The sequence below is a fragment of the Tachyglossus aculeatus genome, chromosome 18, assembly GCF_015852505.1.
Source record: "Tachyglossus aculeatus isolate mTacAcu1 chromosome 18, mTacAcu1.pri, whole genome shotgun sequence".
NCBI classification, from domain to species: domain Eukaryota; kingdom Metazoa; phylum Chordata; class Mammalia; order Monotremata; family Tachyglossidae; genus Tachyglossus; species Tachyglossus aculeatus.
The window spans coordinates 7,533,584-7,552,716 of record NC_052083.1 but is presented as its reverse complement, the minus strand read 5'-3'; the positions used below and the strand labels follow the sequence as shown (position 1 = coordinate 7,552,716).

The following is a 19,133-nucleotide window of genomic DNA, read 5'->3' as shown; positions in this document are numbered from 1 at the left end:
TGAGTTAATCAATCAATCAATCATATTTATTGAGCGCTTACTGTGTGCAGACCACTGTACTAAGCGCTTGGGAAGTACAAGTCGGCAACATATAGAGACAGTCCCTACCCAACAGTGGGCTCACAGTCTAAAAGGGAGAGGCAGGGAACAAAACCAAACATACCAACAAAATAAAATAAATAGAATAGATATGTACAAGTAAAATAAATAAATAAATAGAGTAATAAATATGTACAAACATATATACAGGTGTATTGGGGAAGGGAGTGAAACACCTGGCCCTCTTTAACCGAGGCCTTCCTGCCCCTCTTATATCCAGGAAAAGGTCACGAAGAACGCCCAGCTGGCATTTGTTCAGCTGGGCAGAGAATGAGTTTCAGAGAGCGAGAGTTCAGGGAGACACATGCCCTGCCCTTGGGTGCCTGATGGGAGTGGAACAGTACAGATACCCACTCACACATACATGTGCCCATACACAGGAGAAACAGCGAAGACACAGTCAGTCAATTGCATTTACTGAGCGCTTACTGCATGCAGAGCACTGTAATAATAATAATTATTATTATGGCATTTGTTAAGACGTTACTACATGCCAGGCACTGTACTAGGTGCTGGGACACAGTCCCTATCCCACATGGGGCTTACAGTCTTTATCCCTGTTTTACAGTTAAGGTAACTGAGGCAAAGAGAAGTCAAGTGACTTGCCCAAGGTCACACAGCAGACGAGCACTTGGGAGAGTACTGAGTTATAATAATATAACACAGGCTCTGCCTTTGTCCTGCCTGTTCTGTCAGACTGTCAGCAGCTTGAGGCCAGGGATTGGGTCTTCTCCTACCTTTGTCTACAGAGGCCTATGTCCTAAAGCAGTAAAGTACATGAACGCACACACACATCATCACTTTTTCCGGTTTTGTGTCAGGAGTGCAGAATCAGACTACTGACAGCTTCTGCCAGTGCCTTCAGATTTGGCCCTGACTCCCTTGAAGGATTGCTGTGGATCTCCTGTCGCTGATGGGCAGACCTTTACTGTTGTCATGATCCAGACGTGGGCCTGACGACACCGATGTCCCTGACATTCTGGGGCCACCATCCTTGGGCTTATCGCATTGGAGGGAGGAGGAAAGATGGGGAGCAAGATAAAAGGGCTGGCACCAGATTTAGAGAGGGAGCTTGGATGAGAGAGAAGGCACAGGCAAGGGAGCCAAGGGGAGGGACTCGGGGGCTGAGGTGGCAGCCCAGGTGAGTGGCACGGGGGTTGAGGTAAGAACTGTGGGAGCAAAGCCCGGGGGCTGAGGTAAAAACCAAAGGGATCGAGGGGTCCAGGTGGAAACTTGCAGGGCAGGCAAGGGAGCTGAGGAAAGAACTGGGGTCCGGATGCTGGAGTTGAGGTGAAATCCGCGAAGACACGTGCAGTGACGGAGTCAGGAACCAGGGAGAGAGGGGGGAAGACCCCGGGGGCCGAGCTCAGAACTGGGGTTACAGACACGAGGGCTGAGGCGGGACCTGCTTGGGGCAGCCAGGAGGCTGAGGTAAGAACCGGGGTACGGACGGTGACGGAGGTGGGAACCGGGAGAAACGCAGAGGCTGAGGCGGGAACACAGGGAGCAGGCCCAAGGAGCCAAGGAAGGCCAGGGCCAGCGGGGTCATGCTGGAGGGGCTGAGGAGGAGCATGCGAGGCGGAGCTGGATGGAGCCCCGCTCTGCTGCGGGGAGTGACGACGCAGATACTGCAAGAAGGCACCGTCCGGGAGGTGGCCGGTGCCCCCCAGACGGGTGCCCTGCCCTTTGACGCCATCCCTCATAGCCCTGGCAACAGCTGGATAAAGGTGCTGAGGCTGTGGAAGAGCAACAGCTTGGAGACTTTGCACTACACCCAGGAACGGCTCTTCCAGCAGCTGGGGCCTATCTACAGGTAACTGCCATCCTCCTCCAACCAATCTCCAACCGGCCTGAATCCAAGTCTCCCCTGCCCCTCTTCCCTCCTCCCCCTGAGCGGGCTGTGTGACTGTGTATGACAGCGTGTGAAGGTGTTTGAATGTGTGGGTGTGAGTGAGTGTGATCTTGCGAAGCAAGCAGCGTGGCTCGGTGGAGAGAGCCCGGGCTCTGGAGTCAGAGGTCATGGGTTCTAATCCCGGCTCTGCCGCTTGGCAGCTGTGTGGCCTCGGGCAAGTCACTTCACTTCTCTGAGCCTCAGTTCCCTCATCTGTAAAATGGGGATGAAGACTCTGAGCCCCACGTGGGACAACCTGATCATCATCAATCGTATTTATTGAGCGCTTACTATGTGCAGAGCACTGTACTAAGCGCTTGGGAAGTACAAATTGGCAACATATAGAGACAGTCCCTACCCAACAGTGGGATAATCTTGTATCCTCCCCAGCGCTTAGAACAGTGCTTGGCATGTAGTAAGCACTTAACAAATACCACCATTATTATTATTATTACTGGTAGTACCATTGATTAAGTGCTTACTGCAAGCAGAGTGCTTTACTAAGCAATGGAAAGAATTAGATCTGAGCCCCCTTTTTCCTCTCCTCCTCCCCATCCCCCTTCCTACCTCCTTCCCCTCCCCACAGCACTTGAATATATCTGTACAGATTTATTACTCTATTTATTTTACTTGTACATATCTACTACTCTTTTTTTTGTTAATGATGTGCATATAGCTTTAATTCTATTTGTTCTGACGATTTTGACACCTGTCTACATGTTTTGTTTTGTTGTCTGTCTCCCCCTTCTAGACTGTGAGCCCGTCGTTGCGTTGGGACCGTCTCTGTTGCCGACTTGTACTTCCCAAGCGCTTACTACAGCGCTCTGCACGCAGTAAGCACTCAAGAAACACGATTGAATGAACGAATGAACTCATTCAATCGTGTTTCTTGAGCATTTACTGTGTGCAGAGTGCTGTACTAACTGCTTGGGAGAATACAGCGTCACTGTTCTTCTACAGTCTAGAAGGGGAGACAGTGTGTGTGAGGGTGTGTTTGTGGGAAGGTGTATAATAATAATGGCATTTATTAAGCGCTTACTATGTGCAAAGCACTGTTCTAAGCGCTGGTACGAATGGATGGGGAAGGGCACGGGAATGGGGCAGCAGGGAGGACGGAGTGGTTTGAGCGCTGTGATGTCCTTCCCTCTCTGGGTAGGGAGAAGTTGGGCAAGACGACCTCAGTGAACGTGATGCTGCCCGAAGACGCTGTACAGTTGTTCCAGGTGGAGGGCACACAGCCTCGCAGGATGGCAGTCACACCCTGGCTGGTCCACAGGCACATCCGCCACCATAAATGTGGACTCTTCCTACTGTGAGCAGCTGGGACCGAGGCGGGTGGGTAGCGTGGGCCGGAGACAGAATGGGAGCCAGGGAAGACGCAGAATGAAACAGAGAAACAGAGAGATGCCAGAAGAGAGGCTTGGCTGGGCAGAGACAGGAAAGAGATGCAGAGAGAGAGAGAGAACGTAAACTCCCTGAGGGCAGGGGTAGTGTCTACCGGCTTTATTGGATCCCCCTTAGCACTTAGTTCAGTGAGAAAGCCAGAGAGAGGTCATGTCTATGCACCCACATACGCTTATGAACACCACACGTACGTTTCCAGAAACACACACGCATTCGAGGAGCACCATGGCCTAGTGGAAAGAGCACAGGCTTGGGAGCCAGAGGGCCCGGGTTCTAATCACGGCTCCGCCTCTTTTCTGCTTTCATTCATTCAATCGTATGTATTGAGCGCATACTGTGTGCAGAGAACTGTACTGAGCGCTTGGGAAGTACAAGTTGGCAACAAATAGAGACGGTCCCTACCCAACAACGGGCTCACAGTCTAGAAGGGGGAGAATTCTGCTTTGTGACCTTGGGCAACTCACTTCTTTGTGCCTCAGTTCCCTCATTTGCAAAATGGGGATTCAAAACCTTTGCTCTCTCCTACTTAGAATGTGAGCCTCATGTGGGATCTGACTGTCCTGTCTCTACCCCAGCACTTAGTACAGTGTTTGAAACATAATAAGTGCTTAATAAATACCACAATTATTATTATTATTACATATGCTCTTCCATTCCCACATACACCCAGATCCACCCACACACACTGGAGGAGAGGGGCCAGGGACGGTTAAACGATTTGGAAGTGTCCAGCCTCCCTCTTTCTGGCTCAGAAGAGGCCCCCATGTAAGTGGGGACCTGGGAGGAGGGAGACACAATATTCTGGAGGAGGGACGGGGGGCAGTTGGGGATCCCCCCAGGAGAACCCTTGGCTCTGTCACTTGTCGGCTGTGTGACCTTGGGTAAGTCACTGCACTTCTCTGTGCCTCAGTTACCTCATCTATAAAATGGGGATTAAGACTGGGAGTCCCATGTGAGACATGGACTGCGCCAACCTGATTCGCTTGGATCTACCCCAGCTCTTAGAACAGTTTCTGGCACACAGCAAGCACTTTACAAATGCCATGAAAAAAAGAAGGAAAAAGAAAGGTCCCTCAGAAAGGACCGCCGCACGATGTTGCGTGTGATGTCCCACGGAGTTGGGACGGTGGGTGCAGGCCAGTTCTACCCTGCCACAGGGAGGGCCACGTCTGCAGCCGGCCCTGGACACGGGCCCTGGCCTGAGGATGGACAGGTTGAGGAGCGTGTTGGTGTTGGGGGAGATAAGGCTCCCTGTGGCTGAGCTCCTCCCTGGCCCCCCCAGGAATGGCCAGGATTGGCGATTGAACCGGAAGATGCTGAACCAGGACGTCATCTCCCCGGCCGGGGTGCGCCAGTACTTGCCCCTGCTGGACACCGTGGCCCAGGACTTCAGCCGATTACTACAGCGCCGGCTGCAGAACAACGCTCGCGGCACCACCACCATCTCCGTCAAGGAGGACCTCTTCTGTTTCACTGCGGAGGGTAACGGCCAGCCGGGGCTGGGAGGTGGGGAGGCCGGGGAAGGGGGCGGGCATCGGGGCCAACAGGCCCCTGTTGACCGCCCCCCGTTCCCCCCGCAGCGAGCAACTTCGCCCTGTATGGGGAGAGGCTGGGGCTGCTGGGATCAAATCCCCGGCCGGAGGCTCTGAAGTTCATCAGGGCCCTAAACAAAATGCTGGAGACCACACTGCACCTGCTCTACCTGCCGCCTGGCCTGGCCCGCCTCATCTACCCCCACATCTGGGAGCAGCACCTGCGTTCCTGGGACCACATCTTTGAGCACGGTTGGCAGGGCCGGGGGGCGGCCTGGGGCCGGGCGTGGGTAGAGGGAGCAAAGGGCCGGCCCGGGGTGACCTGTGCCTGCTCGCGTCGTTCCCGCCGCAGCCGATAAATGCATCCAGAACATCTACCAGGAGCTCTGCCTGGGCCGCCCACTTCGCTACACGGGCATCATGGCCGAGCTGCTGATTAAGGCCGACCTCTCGCTGGAGTCCATCAAGGCCAACATGACGGAACTCACGGCTGGCAGCGTGGACACGGTCAGCCTCTCCTTCCTTCCTTTCCCTTCTCCTCTGGCCAGACGGGCCCCCTGCATCCCCTCCTGGATGCCTGACCCCTCTTTATTCATTCAATCATATTTACTGAGCTTACTGTGTGCAGAGCGCTGTACTAAGCATTTGGAAAATACAATTCAGCAACAAAGAGAGACAATCGCTGCCCACAACGGGCTCACCATCTAGAATGGAGGAGACTCCTTACCCCACCTGGGCCTCCTGACCCCTGTCCTGGAGTTCAGATCTTGTCGCCTCTGACCCCCCCCCCCCCAACCCCCCGGACTCCTGACTCCATCCTGAGCTTCTGACCTTGTGGCCTCTGATGCTGCGACCCCTGACCCTCTAGCCCTCCCACTCTCATCCCGCCTCTTGGTCTACCCCCTTGCTCCATCTCTTGATACCCTCCCTCCCATCCCCCATTGTAGACGGCATATCCACTGCTGTTCCTGCTGTTTGAGCTGGCCCGCAACCCTGAGGTGCAGGCAGCCCTCCGGGAGGAGGTCCTGGCGGTGGAGAGAGCTGGGATTGGAGCCAGTGGCAACCTCTCGGAGCTGATCAATGGTCTCCCCCTCATCCGGGGGGCAATCAAGGAGATACTGCGGTAAGCAGGGTGGGAGCTGGGGGGGGAGGGGGGGCTGCAGGGGAAGGGAGGTCAGTGCTGAGGAGGGGATGCTGAGGCCGAAGGAGTGGAAAGGGGAAGACAGCCTGGAGGGATGGGTCTCGAGTGGGAACTGGGCTGCTTTGGGAGGGATTGGGGGTTCGGGGAGAGCTGAGGATGTCGGGGAGGGGGAGAGGGACAGGGGGTGACCAGCCAGCCCCGTCCCCCCAGGCTGTATCCCGTCGGCATCATGCTGCAGCGTTACCTGTCCAAGAGCACCGTGCTTCAGAATTACAACATCCCAGCTGGAGTGAGACCCCATCCCAGGCCTCTGCCACTGTCCGACTTCCCGGTTCTAACTCCGCGGCCTCCCAACCCCTCCCCTGTTTTAACCCCTCACCCTCCCACCCCCTGCCCCTTTCCCGGGAACTCCCAGCCCACATTCCCCGGCCCCTCCCCGAGCACCCTCGTCCCCTTCCTTGGGCCCGCAAGGAGGGCAGAGAGAGGGAGGTGAACACACACAGACCTCTCCCACCTCCCCACAGACGCTGTGCAACGTGGCACTGTACCCCATGGGCCGCAGCCCGGCGGTGTTCACCTGCCCGGAGCGCTTCGACCCACGGCGCTGGCTGGGCAAGGACAACAACTTCCGCTCCCTGCCCTTTGGCTTCGGAGTACGGCAGTGCATCGGCCGTCGGTTCGCCGAGTCGGAGATGGTGCTCTTCCTGCGCCACGTGAGGAGCCGGTGGTGGGGTGGCCATGAAGTGTGGAGCCTGGGAAAGCAGCAGGGCTAGGAAGGGCCCAGAATAGGAAGGGGTGGGAAGGGCTTTGGAGTCCTAGGTCAGGGGTTCAAATCCCGGCTCTGCCAATTTCCAGCTGTGTGACTTCGAGCAAGTCACTTCACTTCTCTGGGCCTCAGTTCCCTCGTCTGTAAAATGGGGATGAAGACTGTGAGCCCCCCGTGGGACAACCTGATCACCTTGTAACCTCCCCGGCGCTTAGAACAGTGCTTTGCACACAGTAAGCGCTTAATAAATGCTACCATTATTATTATTATTAAGGAATAGGACCGGGCAGAGGGCCGAGCAAAGGAAGGAGGTGGGACTAGGGTGGGGTGAAGCCTAGGAAGGGGGAGAGACTGGCATTGGATGGAGTCTAGGTGACTGACAGGAGAGGCTGGAGGCTGATTGACAGGAGAGCCGGGAGGTTGACTGACGGGCAAGTGGAGTGGCGAGGCTGACTGACAGGCCAGCGGAGAGGCTGACGGACAGGGGAGCGGAGGGGCCGATGGACAGGGGAAAGGAGAGGCTGACAGGATTCAAACTAGGAACCTTGGTTCTAGATCCTGAAGAACTTCCAGGTGGAGACGATGTCCCGAGAGGACCTCAAGACTGTGCACCACTTCATCCTCATGCCGCACTCGCACCCGCTCCTCACCTTCCGCGCCCTCAAATCGGACCTGCCTTCATCATCTCCTCCCTCACTGACTCCTGCCCTTGCTCCCTTCCATCCCTCCCCCTGACTCTTACTCTCACACCCCTCCCCCAAGGCCCCCATCCCCAGCTCCTCTCAGCCCCCACCACCGTCTCAGTCCCACCCCCAGTATGGTCCCACTCTCTTCCAGAACAGCAGCCCAAAGTCCTTCTGGGGGAAGGGGCCTGGGAATGGCTCCTGGGCTTCGGTGAATCCCCTTCTGTCCCGTGTGGTGAGCTGGAGAGGGGTGGAAAGAATTGGAGAAGGCTTCCTGGAGAAGGTGGCCACCCCTGCCTCCGTGAGCACTCCAAACCCAGTAACTGACTGAAGACTCCCACCCCCCAGAAGGCTCTGTTTCATCCCTCAGACCAAAGAATCTCCTTCTCCCTCTTCCCTTCCTCCCTTTCTTCCTCCTCCCAGGAAGAGCCTTTCCCTTGGCTCCTCCTGTCCCTCAGTTTTGGTGGCGAGTGGTGAGGCAGAGACCCTCCCACCCCCTCAACCCCGCACCCTGCTCTGGAAGGGGTCAGTCACCCCTGGCTCAGGTCCTCCTGGCCCAAGTCCTCCAGACTCCTAGATGTCGGCCGCAGAGGAAACCCCCGTCTTTTTGCCTACCCGCTACCACCCAGCTAAGAATTCTCCTCGGCTTCAAGGTCGCGACCCTGACATCGCTGAGGGGGGCCGCTTTCTCTAGGTAGGCGTGGGCATGGGGGTGGGTGTCACAGTGACACTTGGGTTTGCTCTTCCCAGCTGAGCCCCTGCCCCTCCCTGGAGAGTGATTGACTTTTCTTTTTTCTTCTAGTATTGGTTAAAGGCACTTACAATTTACCAGGCACTGTACTAAACACTGGGGGAGGTACAAGTTTGTCAAGTTGGACACAGTCCATGTCCCACATGGAGTTTACAGTCCTAATCCCCATTTTCCAGATGAGGGGATTGAATCACAGAGGAGTGAAGTGACTTGCCCATGGCCACCCATCAGAGAAGCAGCGTGGCTCAGTGGAAAGAGCACGGGCTTGGGAGTCAGAGGCCGTGGGTTCAAATTCCGCTCCGCTGCTTGTCAGCTGTGTGACCGGGCAAGTCACTTCACTTCTCTGTGCCTCAGTTACCTCATCTGTAAAATGGGGATTAAGATTGTGAGCCCTCCGTGGGACAAGCTGATCACCTTGTAACCTCCCCAGCACTTAAAACAGTGGTTTGCACGTAGTAAGCGCTTAATAAATGTCATCAAAAAAAAAGTGGTGGAGCTGGAATTAGAACCAGGTTCTCTGGATTTCAGGCCCATGGATAGAGCATGGACACACTGCTTCTCACCTACTTGTGACCTGGAAAGACACCCCATCGGTCGGCGTCTTCATGGGTCCTAGACTCTGCTATTAGGGGCAAGGGGCGTGGAGGGTGACCCTACTATTTCTTGTCGAGTTTCGGCCTCGACGGGCTGCAGCATTAGACGGGTCTGAAGCAAACAGGGAACTCGCCACTGAGGCAGCCGTCTCAGGTTCTGGCTCGTGCTGTGATTGATTGAGAGCCCACTTGACCAGAAGCTGCTCCTCTAGACTGCGAGCCCATTGTAGGGTAGGGACTGTCTCTATCTGTTGCCAAATTTGTATTTTCCAAGCACTTAGTACAGTGCTCTGCACACAGTAAGCGCTCAATAAATACGATTGAATGAATGAATGAATGAATGCCCAACGCTGCCAGTTGTCCTCTGCTTGAGGCCACACTGGGCCCTATGATGATATGGGGCTGATCTGGGCCCAAGCCCGCTGGAGCTAGCCATAGACGGCCTGCCTCTCCTGCCTTCCAAACTGCCTCAACCTGGGGCAACAGGCTTGCACTGCAACGGGTAGCACTCGGGTTAACCCCAAGGAAAAATTGCTTGATAAAGGTGGCAAGACCTGGGAATGGGAGCCTGGGGGTTGGAGGGAAAGGGAGGGGAAGAGGTTGTTCCCGCGGAATTTTGAAAGCTCGTTGTGGGCAGGGAATGAGGCTAACAACTCTGTTGTACTCTCCCAAGCCCTTACCACAGGGGAGAGGTGGTCACCACTCTGTCGGAGTGCGGCGGGGACGATGAGGGGCCGGGGTCTTTGGGGAGCCCTGGGGGTTGTGAAGGGCAGGCTTCAAGGTGCTAACTGGCCTTTTGGGTCCTTTCTGCTCTTACTGAAAACTTGCAGCTCCCGGGACCATCGCTCGCCTCTCCCTGGGGCGGTGGACTCCGGCCACCCTCCGTGATGATGTTTCCAAGGAGACGCATGCTGCCCCAGCCCCCTAGTCAGCTGCCCGGCCTGCCATCCGGCGATCCCAGAACCGACCAGTCTTCAGCTCGGTTCTCAGGACTGGCCGGCTCCTAGGAACCTGCTGCAGTGACACAGCATCCAAAGCTGGAAGTGAGAAGGCCTGGTTCAGAGTGGAGGGAGCTGGAGGGCTGTAAGGCCGGGGCAGATCCATCTCCGTCTCTCTGAGCTGGGTGCACTGAGATGGGTGGAGTCTGAGACTGATGGACTCCGAGACCGATGGACTCTGTCATACTGGACGAGGAGAGGGAGGGGGTTAGGAGAAAGGAACGTCACAGTACAAAGGTCTCGTCCACCTCAAAACTCCCCTCTCTACCCCAAACAGAAGCCCATCAACATCATTGCTTCCGGCAGCTGCCTCCCTCCTATTTTACCTCGCTCCTTTCCCACAATACATTTACAATTTACACATCTGTGCTCTAACTGTTATGTATTAGATAGTTTCCCTTCTTTCTCTCATCTGTAAATTATTTTAATGTCTTTCTCCCCCACTAGACTGTCAGCTCCTTGAGGACAGGGATCCGGTTTAGGAACTTTATTGTACTCTCCCAACTACTTAGTACAGTGCTCTGTGCCCTTTAGATGCTCAATAAATATGACTGATTGATGTTGATTGATTGAATGAGGAAGGAGACCCTTGAGAGGTATCAGCCTGGTGCTAGAGGAGGCAGGCTAAGAGGGGCAGACTGAAAGCTCGTTGTGGGCAGGGAATGAGGCTAACAACTCTGTTGTATTGTACTCTCCCAAGCCTTTACCACAGTACTCTGCACACGGTAAGCATTCAATAAATGCTATTGATCGATCAGTTGGTTTGGGGGCCGGGAGGCCTGGAGGGAAAAGCCTATTGACAACTCTTGTCTCTGACCCTGGGGAGCCCAGACTACAGCTGAGACCATTCCTCATCTGGAAAATGGGGATTAATTAAGACTGTGAGCCCCCCATGGAACAACCTGATCACCTTGTAACCTTCCCAGCGCTTAGAACAGTGCTTTGCACATAGTAAGTGCTTAATAAATGCCATTATTATTATTATTATTATTATTCCTCCATCATCCTGGGGTAACCCCTCCTGGGCCGGAGGCGACATGAGATTAGCAGGGGAAATCGTGTGAGAAAGGAACGCACTGCAGAAATTTGAGGTTCCTCTCACCTGCAGACTCCCGTTTTCCTCCCCTTGGAATGCCACTTTTCCTGTCTGTGTGGAGGAGCTAGAGGCACCTGTGTTTGCATCAGGGAATTCCACCTCCATATCCACACCCCTTTCCGCCCCCCAACCTCCGCCTCTCCGCAAGAATCCAGAGCAATTTCTTGCCTTTAGGGTGTGAACCAGTCAGAGAGGAAAAACCCACAGGTCTGGTGCGGAGAAGCAGGGATGGTGTGGTCAGTGTGTACGTGTGGTCAGTGTGTAGGTGTGTTGGGTGTGGCTGGGATGACTTGTGTTGGGTATATTGGGTGGGGGTGGTGTGTTGAGTGTAGCTGGGATGGTTATTGGTGGTTATTGTGGTTATTGATTATTGGTATGGTTAATCCTGGCTCTAACACTTAGCTGTGTGACTTTGGGCAACTCATTTAACTTCTCTGTGCCTCAGTTACCTCATCTGTAAAATGGGGATTAAGACTGTGAGCCCCACCTGGGACAACCTGATCACCTTGCATTTCTCCCAGTGCTTAAAACAGTGCTTGGCACATAGTAAGCCCTTAACAAATCCCATCAGCATCATTATTGTAGTGAATGTGACTGGCGCGTTAGGTGTGCTGGGTGTAGGTGGTGTGGCTGGTGCGGGGGGGGGGTGTTGGGTGTGGGTGTGTACTGGGTGTGGCCAGGGTGTAGCTGGGGTGACTAGTGTTGGGTGTAATGGGTGTGGGTTTTGTGTTGAGTGTGGCTGCTTTGATTTAGAGTAGTTAGTGGGTCTGGAATGGCGGGTGGGTTGGGCGTGGTTAGTGTGGCTGGTTTGTTGGGTGTGTTGGGTTTGTTGAGTTTGGCCCCGGCTGGTTAGTCTGACTGATGTGTTGGCTGTTATCTGGGTCCTACAGGGTGGAAACTACTGATCCCTGGTCTCGGTCTGGAATACTGCACACACAAACACAAACACACACACAAACACACACACACACACACACACACACACACACACACACACACACACACACACACACGGCAGAGGGCCTGGAGGCAGGGAGGGGTCCAGGAAGGGGGCTGGAGACAGAGGAGAGAAGCAGAGTGCTGCCGAAAAGCCAGAGAGCAGAGTCACAGACGGAGGCCCCAAAGAGAGTGACCATTCTTTCTTTCCAGCTGAGGAGGCGGGCCTATGGGTGAAACTAGTGTTCAGGGAAAGCTCGTTTAGCCAGATTCCTCCATCCCGATGGGGTCTGAGCTCGGTGCTGTTCGGAGCCAGGGGAGGCAGGTGTGGCTCTGGACTTTCCTGCCATGTCCAGCAGTGGCAGGAAGCAGACCGGACTATCTGCTGGACCGCAGTCGGATGGCCCTCCCCATCATCCCGAGATGACATGCCCTGGTCATGCCCTGAGTCTCCCACCACTGAGACGGCTGATGGTTGGAGAAAGAGAAACCGTCATTCCTTGGGTCGGTCCTGGGTATGCCCAGAAACAGAGGCTTCTCTGAATTCTCAGTCCGTCCGTCTGCCTTTCTGTCTGCCGGTCTGTTTGTTGGTAGCTTCCCTGCTCCTATTCATGCTTTCACTCTCCATTACACCTCAGAGCAAGGCCACCTTCTCCAAGAAGACTTTCCAATTGCATGCTGACCATTCTCCAACCCACCTGTGATCTGTTCTTTCTCCCCACGCCCTCTTGCCAATCCAACGGGATGAGTAACGTGGCCTAGTGGACAGACCAAAAGACTGGGAGTCAGAAGACCTGGGTTCTTAAACCCAGCTCCACCACTTGTCTGCTGTGTGACCCTGGGCAAGTCCCTGAACTTCTCCAAGCCTCAGTTTCCTCATCTGTAAAGTAGAGGTTCAATACCCATTCTCCCTCCCCACATTGACCGTGAGTCTGGGTGGTACAGGGACTGTGTCCTACCTGCTTATATTGTATCTATCTCAGTGCTTAGCACATAGTAAGCGCTTAACAGACACCACATTTCTTATTATTACTCCAGGATTGGCTGTCTAGGTGGATTGGACACATCTGGTTACTGCCCCCTGTTCTCTAGCAGATTGGGAGCTCCTCGAGGGCACCCACCCAGGCAAGGATTTTGAGGTCTGGTTTGAAGATATAATTGGATCCTGGGACCAGGGCTGGCATAGACTGTAATCCCACTGTGGGTAGGGAAAGCGTCTGTTATATTGCTATATCGTAATCTTCCAAGCGCTTAGTACGCTGCTCAGTAAATGCGATTGACTGACATCATCATCATTATTTCCTCCTCCTCCTCCTTCTCTTCCTTAGCCCGGGAAGTGGAGTGGACTGGTCCTAACCAGACAGCGGGGTTGGGAGGGACTGGAAAAACCAAGCTCTCCTGATGACTCAGAAAGGGAGCCCTGCTCAGCATTGCTCAGCTCCAGTTACTACCGGCCACCAATAATAGCAGCAGGGTGTTCACCTGGGGGAAGTCCTAGAACCCCAGCAATAATCAGTCAGTCAATCAACCAACCAACCAAAGATTGGTTTCTTTTATTAGCTGGATAAATGAATCAATTCATAGTGAAGGGGAAATTTTCTGTGGGTTTTTTTTTCTAATGGTACATATTACCTCCAGTTTCCTCCTTCTCTTCACCCTCCGTGACCTCCCTGCATCTAGTCTCTCCCCACTCCAGTCTATACTTCACTCTGCTGCCCAGATCATTTTTCTACAAAAACATCCCAGTCCAAGTCCCCACTCCCCAAGAACTTCCAGGGTCTGCCCATCCACCTCCTCATCAAACAGAAACTCCTTTAAAGCATTCAACCACCTTGTCCCCTCCTACCTTACCTCACTAACCAGTGCTTAGAATAGTGCTCTGCACATAGTAAGTGCTTAATAAATGCCATTATATACATATATAATACATATACATAATAATACATAATAATAATATAATTATATATAATACATATGTATTATATGTGCTAATACATGTATATGCATAATACATAATAATATAATTAATATATTAATAATATAATTAATATTATTAATAATATATATATACAACCCAACCCGTATATTTTGCTTCTCTTTGCCAACCCTCTCACTGTACCTCAACCTTGTCTATCTCATCACTGACCTCTCATCCACATCCTGCCACTGGCCCAAAGCTCCCTCTTCAAATCCAACAATCACCCTCCCCACCTTCAAAGCCTTTTTGAAGGTACATCTCCCCTAAGAGGCCTTCCCTGACTAAAACCTCATTTATTTTTCTCCCACTTCCTTCTATGTCACCCTTACACCTAGATTTGTTCCCTTTATTCACCCCACCGCAGCCCTACAGCACCTATGAGCATATCCATAATTTATTTGTTTATATTAATGCCTGCCTCTGTCCATAGACTGAACACTCACTGCGAGCCCGGAGCTTATCAACCAACTCCATTATATTGTATTCTCCCAAATGCTTAGTACAGTGCTCTGCACAAAGTAAGAGCTCAATAAATATGGCTGATTGATTGATCGACTCAGCACCCCCAAACCCATCTCCTGAATCCGTTCCCCCTTTGGGAACCCATCTCCACCAGCCAGCCTGTGTCAGGGGAATAGATGCTTTGATATGACATAGGACTTAGCAGTGCCTATAAAAACTTAGCTGTGCCCAGTTTGCTTCTTTCCAGCTCCACTTCGGGATGAAATACTAAGCCAAGTCCTCTCCTAAACAGCCAGCTGCGGCCATGGGAGATTGAAGCCCTGTCCTGCAATACTGATAGATCCCCCTGGAGCTGTTGACTCTTTGGCCCTGCCCTTTCATTCATTCAATCGTATTTATTGAGCACTTACTGTGTGCAGAGCACTGTACTAAGCACTTTGCCCAACTCTGGACTCCCAGTCAAGACCAGAAATGGACAGCTAACTGGTTTGCCCCCATGTTGTCCTTCGCTCCCCCCTCACCCATTTAGACCCCCTCAATCACTCCCTCCTTCCTTCTTTGATGCTCCCTTCCCCTACATTTATGATAGACCAAGTCTCCCCATCTTCAAAGTCCTGCTGAAATTATTGCTCCTCCAGGAAGCCTTCTTGGATTAAACTATCATCCCCTACCTATTTTCCTTCACTACTGCCTCCCCCAGGTGCTTAGTTCACACCTAAATCCTTAGGTAATTCATTTCGCTCTCACCCACAGCACGTACGTACATATCTTTAATTGAGAGGTGCTTCCCTTACCTGTAATTTATTTTAATGTCTGCCTCCTCAGCTAGACTATAAGATCCTTGCAGCCAGCTGTCAGCTTAATTGTGCTGTCAAAGCACTTAGTACCATGCTTTGCACAAATAAATGCTCCCATAAATATCATTGATTAGTGGATACGTTGATTCAGTCCATCAGTCAATCAATAGGATTTATTGAGTGCTTACTGTGTGCAGGGCACTGTACTAGGTGCTTAGGAGAGTTTATTAATATTATTTTAGACTGTGAGCCCACTGTTGGGTAGGGACTGTCTCTATATGTTGCCAATTTGTACTTCCCAAGCGCTTAGTACAGTGCTCTGCATATAGTAAGCGCTCAATAAATACGATTGATGATGAAGTGCTTCTGAGTGTTTTCCGATTCACAGTGACTCCATGGATATACTTTCTCCAGAATGTCCTGTCCTCTGCCACAATCCTCAATGTTTCTAATGGTTCTTCCATTATCGTTGTTATTGGCTCTAGCCATCTAGCTCCCAGTCTGCCTCTTCCACATTTTCCCTGGACTTTTCCTAGCATTAATGTCTTCTCCAGAGCATCAGTCCCCCTTCTAGACTGTGAGCCCACTGTGGGGTAGGGACCGTCTCTATATGTTGCCAACTTGTACTTCCCAAGTGCTTAGTACAGTGCTCTGCACACAGTAAGCACTTAATAAATACAATTGATTGATTGATGTGTCCAAAATATGCTAATCTAAGTCGAGTCATTTGGCCTTCCAAAGACCACTTTGGTTTCATTTCCTCCAAAATCCATTTGTTTGTTTTTTGGGCAGTCCATGGTATTTGCAAAAGCCTTCTCCAACAGCACATTTCAAAAGACTCGATGTTCTTAAGAGAGTACCACATTCATTCATTCAATCGTATTTATTGAGCGCTTACTGTGTGCAGAGTACTGTACTAAGCGCTTGGGAAGTACAAGTCGGCAACATATGGAGACGGTCCCTACCCAACAACGGGCTCACAGTCTAGAAGGGGGAGACAGACAGCAAAACAAAACAAGTAGACAGGTGTCAAAACCATCAGAATAAATAGAATTATAGTTATATGCACATCATTAATAAAATAAAGTAGTAAATATGTGCAAGTAAAATAAATAAAGTAATAAATATGTACAAGTGCTGTGGGGAGAGACTTTCACAACAATATAACAGACACATTCCTGGCCTGCAAGGAGCTTACAGTCTAGAGGGGGAGACAGATATTAGTATAAATAAATAATAGCTCGGTGAAATAGGAGAGGGCAAGGTGATTGAGTGCTTTAAAGCCGATGGTAAGGAGTTTCTGTTTGATGCAGAGATGGATGGGCAACCCCTGGAGGTTCTTGAGGAGTGGGAAAACATGGATTGAATGTTTTTGTAGAAAAATGATCCGGGAAGTCGAGTGAAGTATGGACTTCAGTAGGGAGAGACTGGAGGCAGGGACTGTCTCTATATGTTGCCAACTTGTTCTTCCCAAGCGCTTAGTACAGTGCTCTGCACACAGTAAGTGCTCAATAAATTTGATTGATTGATTGATTGATTGAAGGCAGGATAGGGTAAATACTTGGATTTATGTGGTAGCAGTTTGAATGGAGAGGAGAGGATGGATTCTAGCGATGTGGTGAAGGCTGAACCGACGGGATTTAGTGATGGATTAAATATGTGGGTTGAATGAGAGAGAGGACCTTGTATTCCCCCTCCCAGCGCTTAGAACAGTGCTTTGCACATAGTAAGTGCTTAATGAATGCCATTATTATTATAAGGATAACGCCAAGTTTAAGGGCTTGTGTGACAGGAAGGAAGGTGGTGCTGATTTATTGATGGAGGGAGAGGAATGCCTCAGCTTTGGAGTGGAGGGTGGGATTGGGAATCACCACTGATGGCTTTCCTGAAAACCAGGCAAGGAGAGGGTAGTACAGTGCTCTGCACACAGTAAGTGCTCAGTAAATACCACTGATGATGGTGATGTGTGGCACCTAATGGCACACACTATGGAATGAGTTGTTGACATGCCTGCCATTTTGGGGGGATGGACCTCTGAACTCTGTTTGCTCCAGAGATTCTGTGTTCCTTTCCAGGTCCAAATAATAATAATAATAATGATAATAATAATAATAATAATAATAATATTTGTTAAACGCTTACAATAACAATAATAATTATGACTTTTTTAAGCACTTATACTATATTCATTCATTCATTCAGTCATATTTATTGAGCACTTACTGTGTGCAGAGCACTGTACTAAGCGCTTGGGAAGTACAACATATAGAGACGGTCCCTACCCAACAGTGGGCTCACAGTCTAGAAGGGGGAGACAGACAACAAACATATAAACCAAATAAAGTAAATAGAATAAATATGTACAAGTAAAATAGAGTAATAAATATGTACAAACATATATGCATATATATAGGGGCTGTGGGGAGGGGAAGGAGGTAAGGTGGGGGGGATGGGGAGGGGGAGTAGGGGGAGAGAAAGGAGGAGGCTCAGTCTGGGAATTGCCAAGCACTGTTTCTAAGCGCTGGGGTAGATACAAGGTGATCTGGGTGTCCCACGTGGGGCTCACAGTCTTCATCCCCATTTTACAGATGAGGTAACTGAGGCCCAGCGAAGTGAAGTGTCTTGCCCAAAGTCACACAGTTGATAAGTGGTGGAGGCGGGATTAGAACCCATGACCTCTGACTCCCAAACCCGTCCTCTATCCACTATACCACCCTGCTTCTCTATCTGAAAATGAGATCTATCTGAGAATGAAATCTGCCTGAGCCACTGCAGTGAAAGGTAGCTGTACCCTGAATCAATCATCTTTACTGTGTGCATTTACTGTGTGCATACCGTGAGTGGAGCATTGCACTAAAATCTTGGGAGATTACAATACAGTGGATAGAAACAATTCCAACCCTGAAGGAGTTTAACCTAGGTAGATTAGATGATAAAAATAATAATGGCATTTATTAAGTGCTTACTATGTGCAATGCACTGTTCTAAGTGCTGGGGAGGTTACAAGGTAATCAGGTTGTCCCACGGGGGGCTCACAGTCTTAATCCCCCATTTTACAGATGAGGTAACTGGGGTACAGAGAAGTTAAGTGACTTGCACACAGTAAGCGCTCAATAAATACGATTGATTGATTGATTGCCCAAAGTCACACAGCTGACAATTGGCAGAGCGGGGATTTGAACCCATGACCTCTGACTCCAAAGCCCGGGCTCTTTCCACTGAGCCACGCTGCTTCGAACGACCTAAAAACAGCTGCTTCCCTATTGGAAGTAGTTTAGAGATGTCACCTGAAAAACGGATTTCTGTTGGAAATTAGTAATTATAATAACATCTGTTAAGTGTTTACTAAGTGCTAAACATTGGGGCAGATACAACATAGTTCCGGTCCCACATAGGGCTCACAGTCTAACAGGGAGACAGAGATTTAATCCCCATTTTACAGTTGAGGAAACAGAGGCACAGAGAAGTCGAGCGATTTGTACTTCCCAAGCGCTTAGTACAGTGCTCTGCACACAGTAAGCGCTCAATAAATACGATTGATTGATTGATTGATTACACAGCAGGCCTGTGGCAGAGATAGGATTAGAACCCAGGTCTCCCCCCTACCAGTCCTCTGCTCTTTCAAATTGGGAATGGTCAATTCGGGAGAATTGCAGATTGCCAAAAAGAACAGAGAAGCAGCGTGGCTCAGGGGAAAGAGCCCGGGCTTTGGAGTCAGAGGTCGTGGGTTCAAATCCCCGCTCTGCCAATTGTCAGCTGTGTGACTTTGGACAAGTCACTTTACTTCTCTGGGCCTCAGTTGCCTCATCTGTTAAATGGGGATGAAGACTGTGAGCCCTCCGTGGGACAACCTGATCACCTTGTAACTTCCCCAGTGCTTAGAACAGTGCTTTGCACCTAGTAAGTGCTTAATAAATGCCATTAAAAAAACTTTAGCACGAGTCCTCATATTGATGTCTGTCTCCCCCGTTTCTAGACTGTAAACTCGTTGTGGGCAGGGAATATA

The 19,133-nt window shown here is 51.1% G+C and overlaps 1 protein-coding gene across 1 annotated transcript; it reads left to right on the top strand.

Annotated features, from left to right (window-relative positions):
• The first annotated feature begins 1,646 nt into the window (after positions 1-1,646).
• On the top strand, positions 1,647-7,568 carry LOC119939998 (cytochrome P450 11B2, mitochondrial). Its single transcript, XM_038760070.1, has 9 exons — positions 1,647-1,912; positions 3,147-3,302; positions 4,677-4,876; positions 4,975-5,178; positions 5,279-5,433; positions 5,874-6,049; positions 6,278-6,356; positions 6,592-6,780; positions 7,389-7,568. The coding sequence occupies exons 1-9, from the start codon at positions 1,647-1,649 to the stop codon at positions 7,566-7,568; spliced, it is 1,605 nt and encodes a 534-aa protein (XP_038615998.1).
• The last annotated feature ends 11,565 nt before the right edge of the window (positions 7,569-19,133 follow it).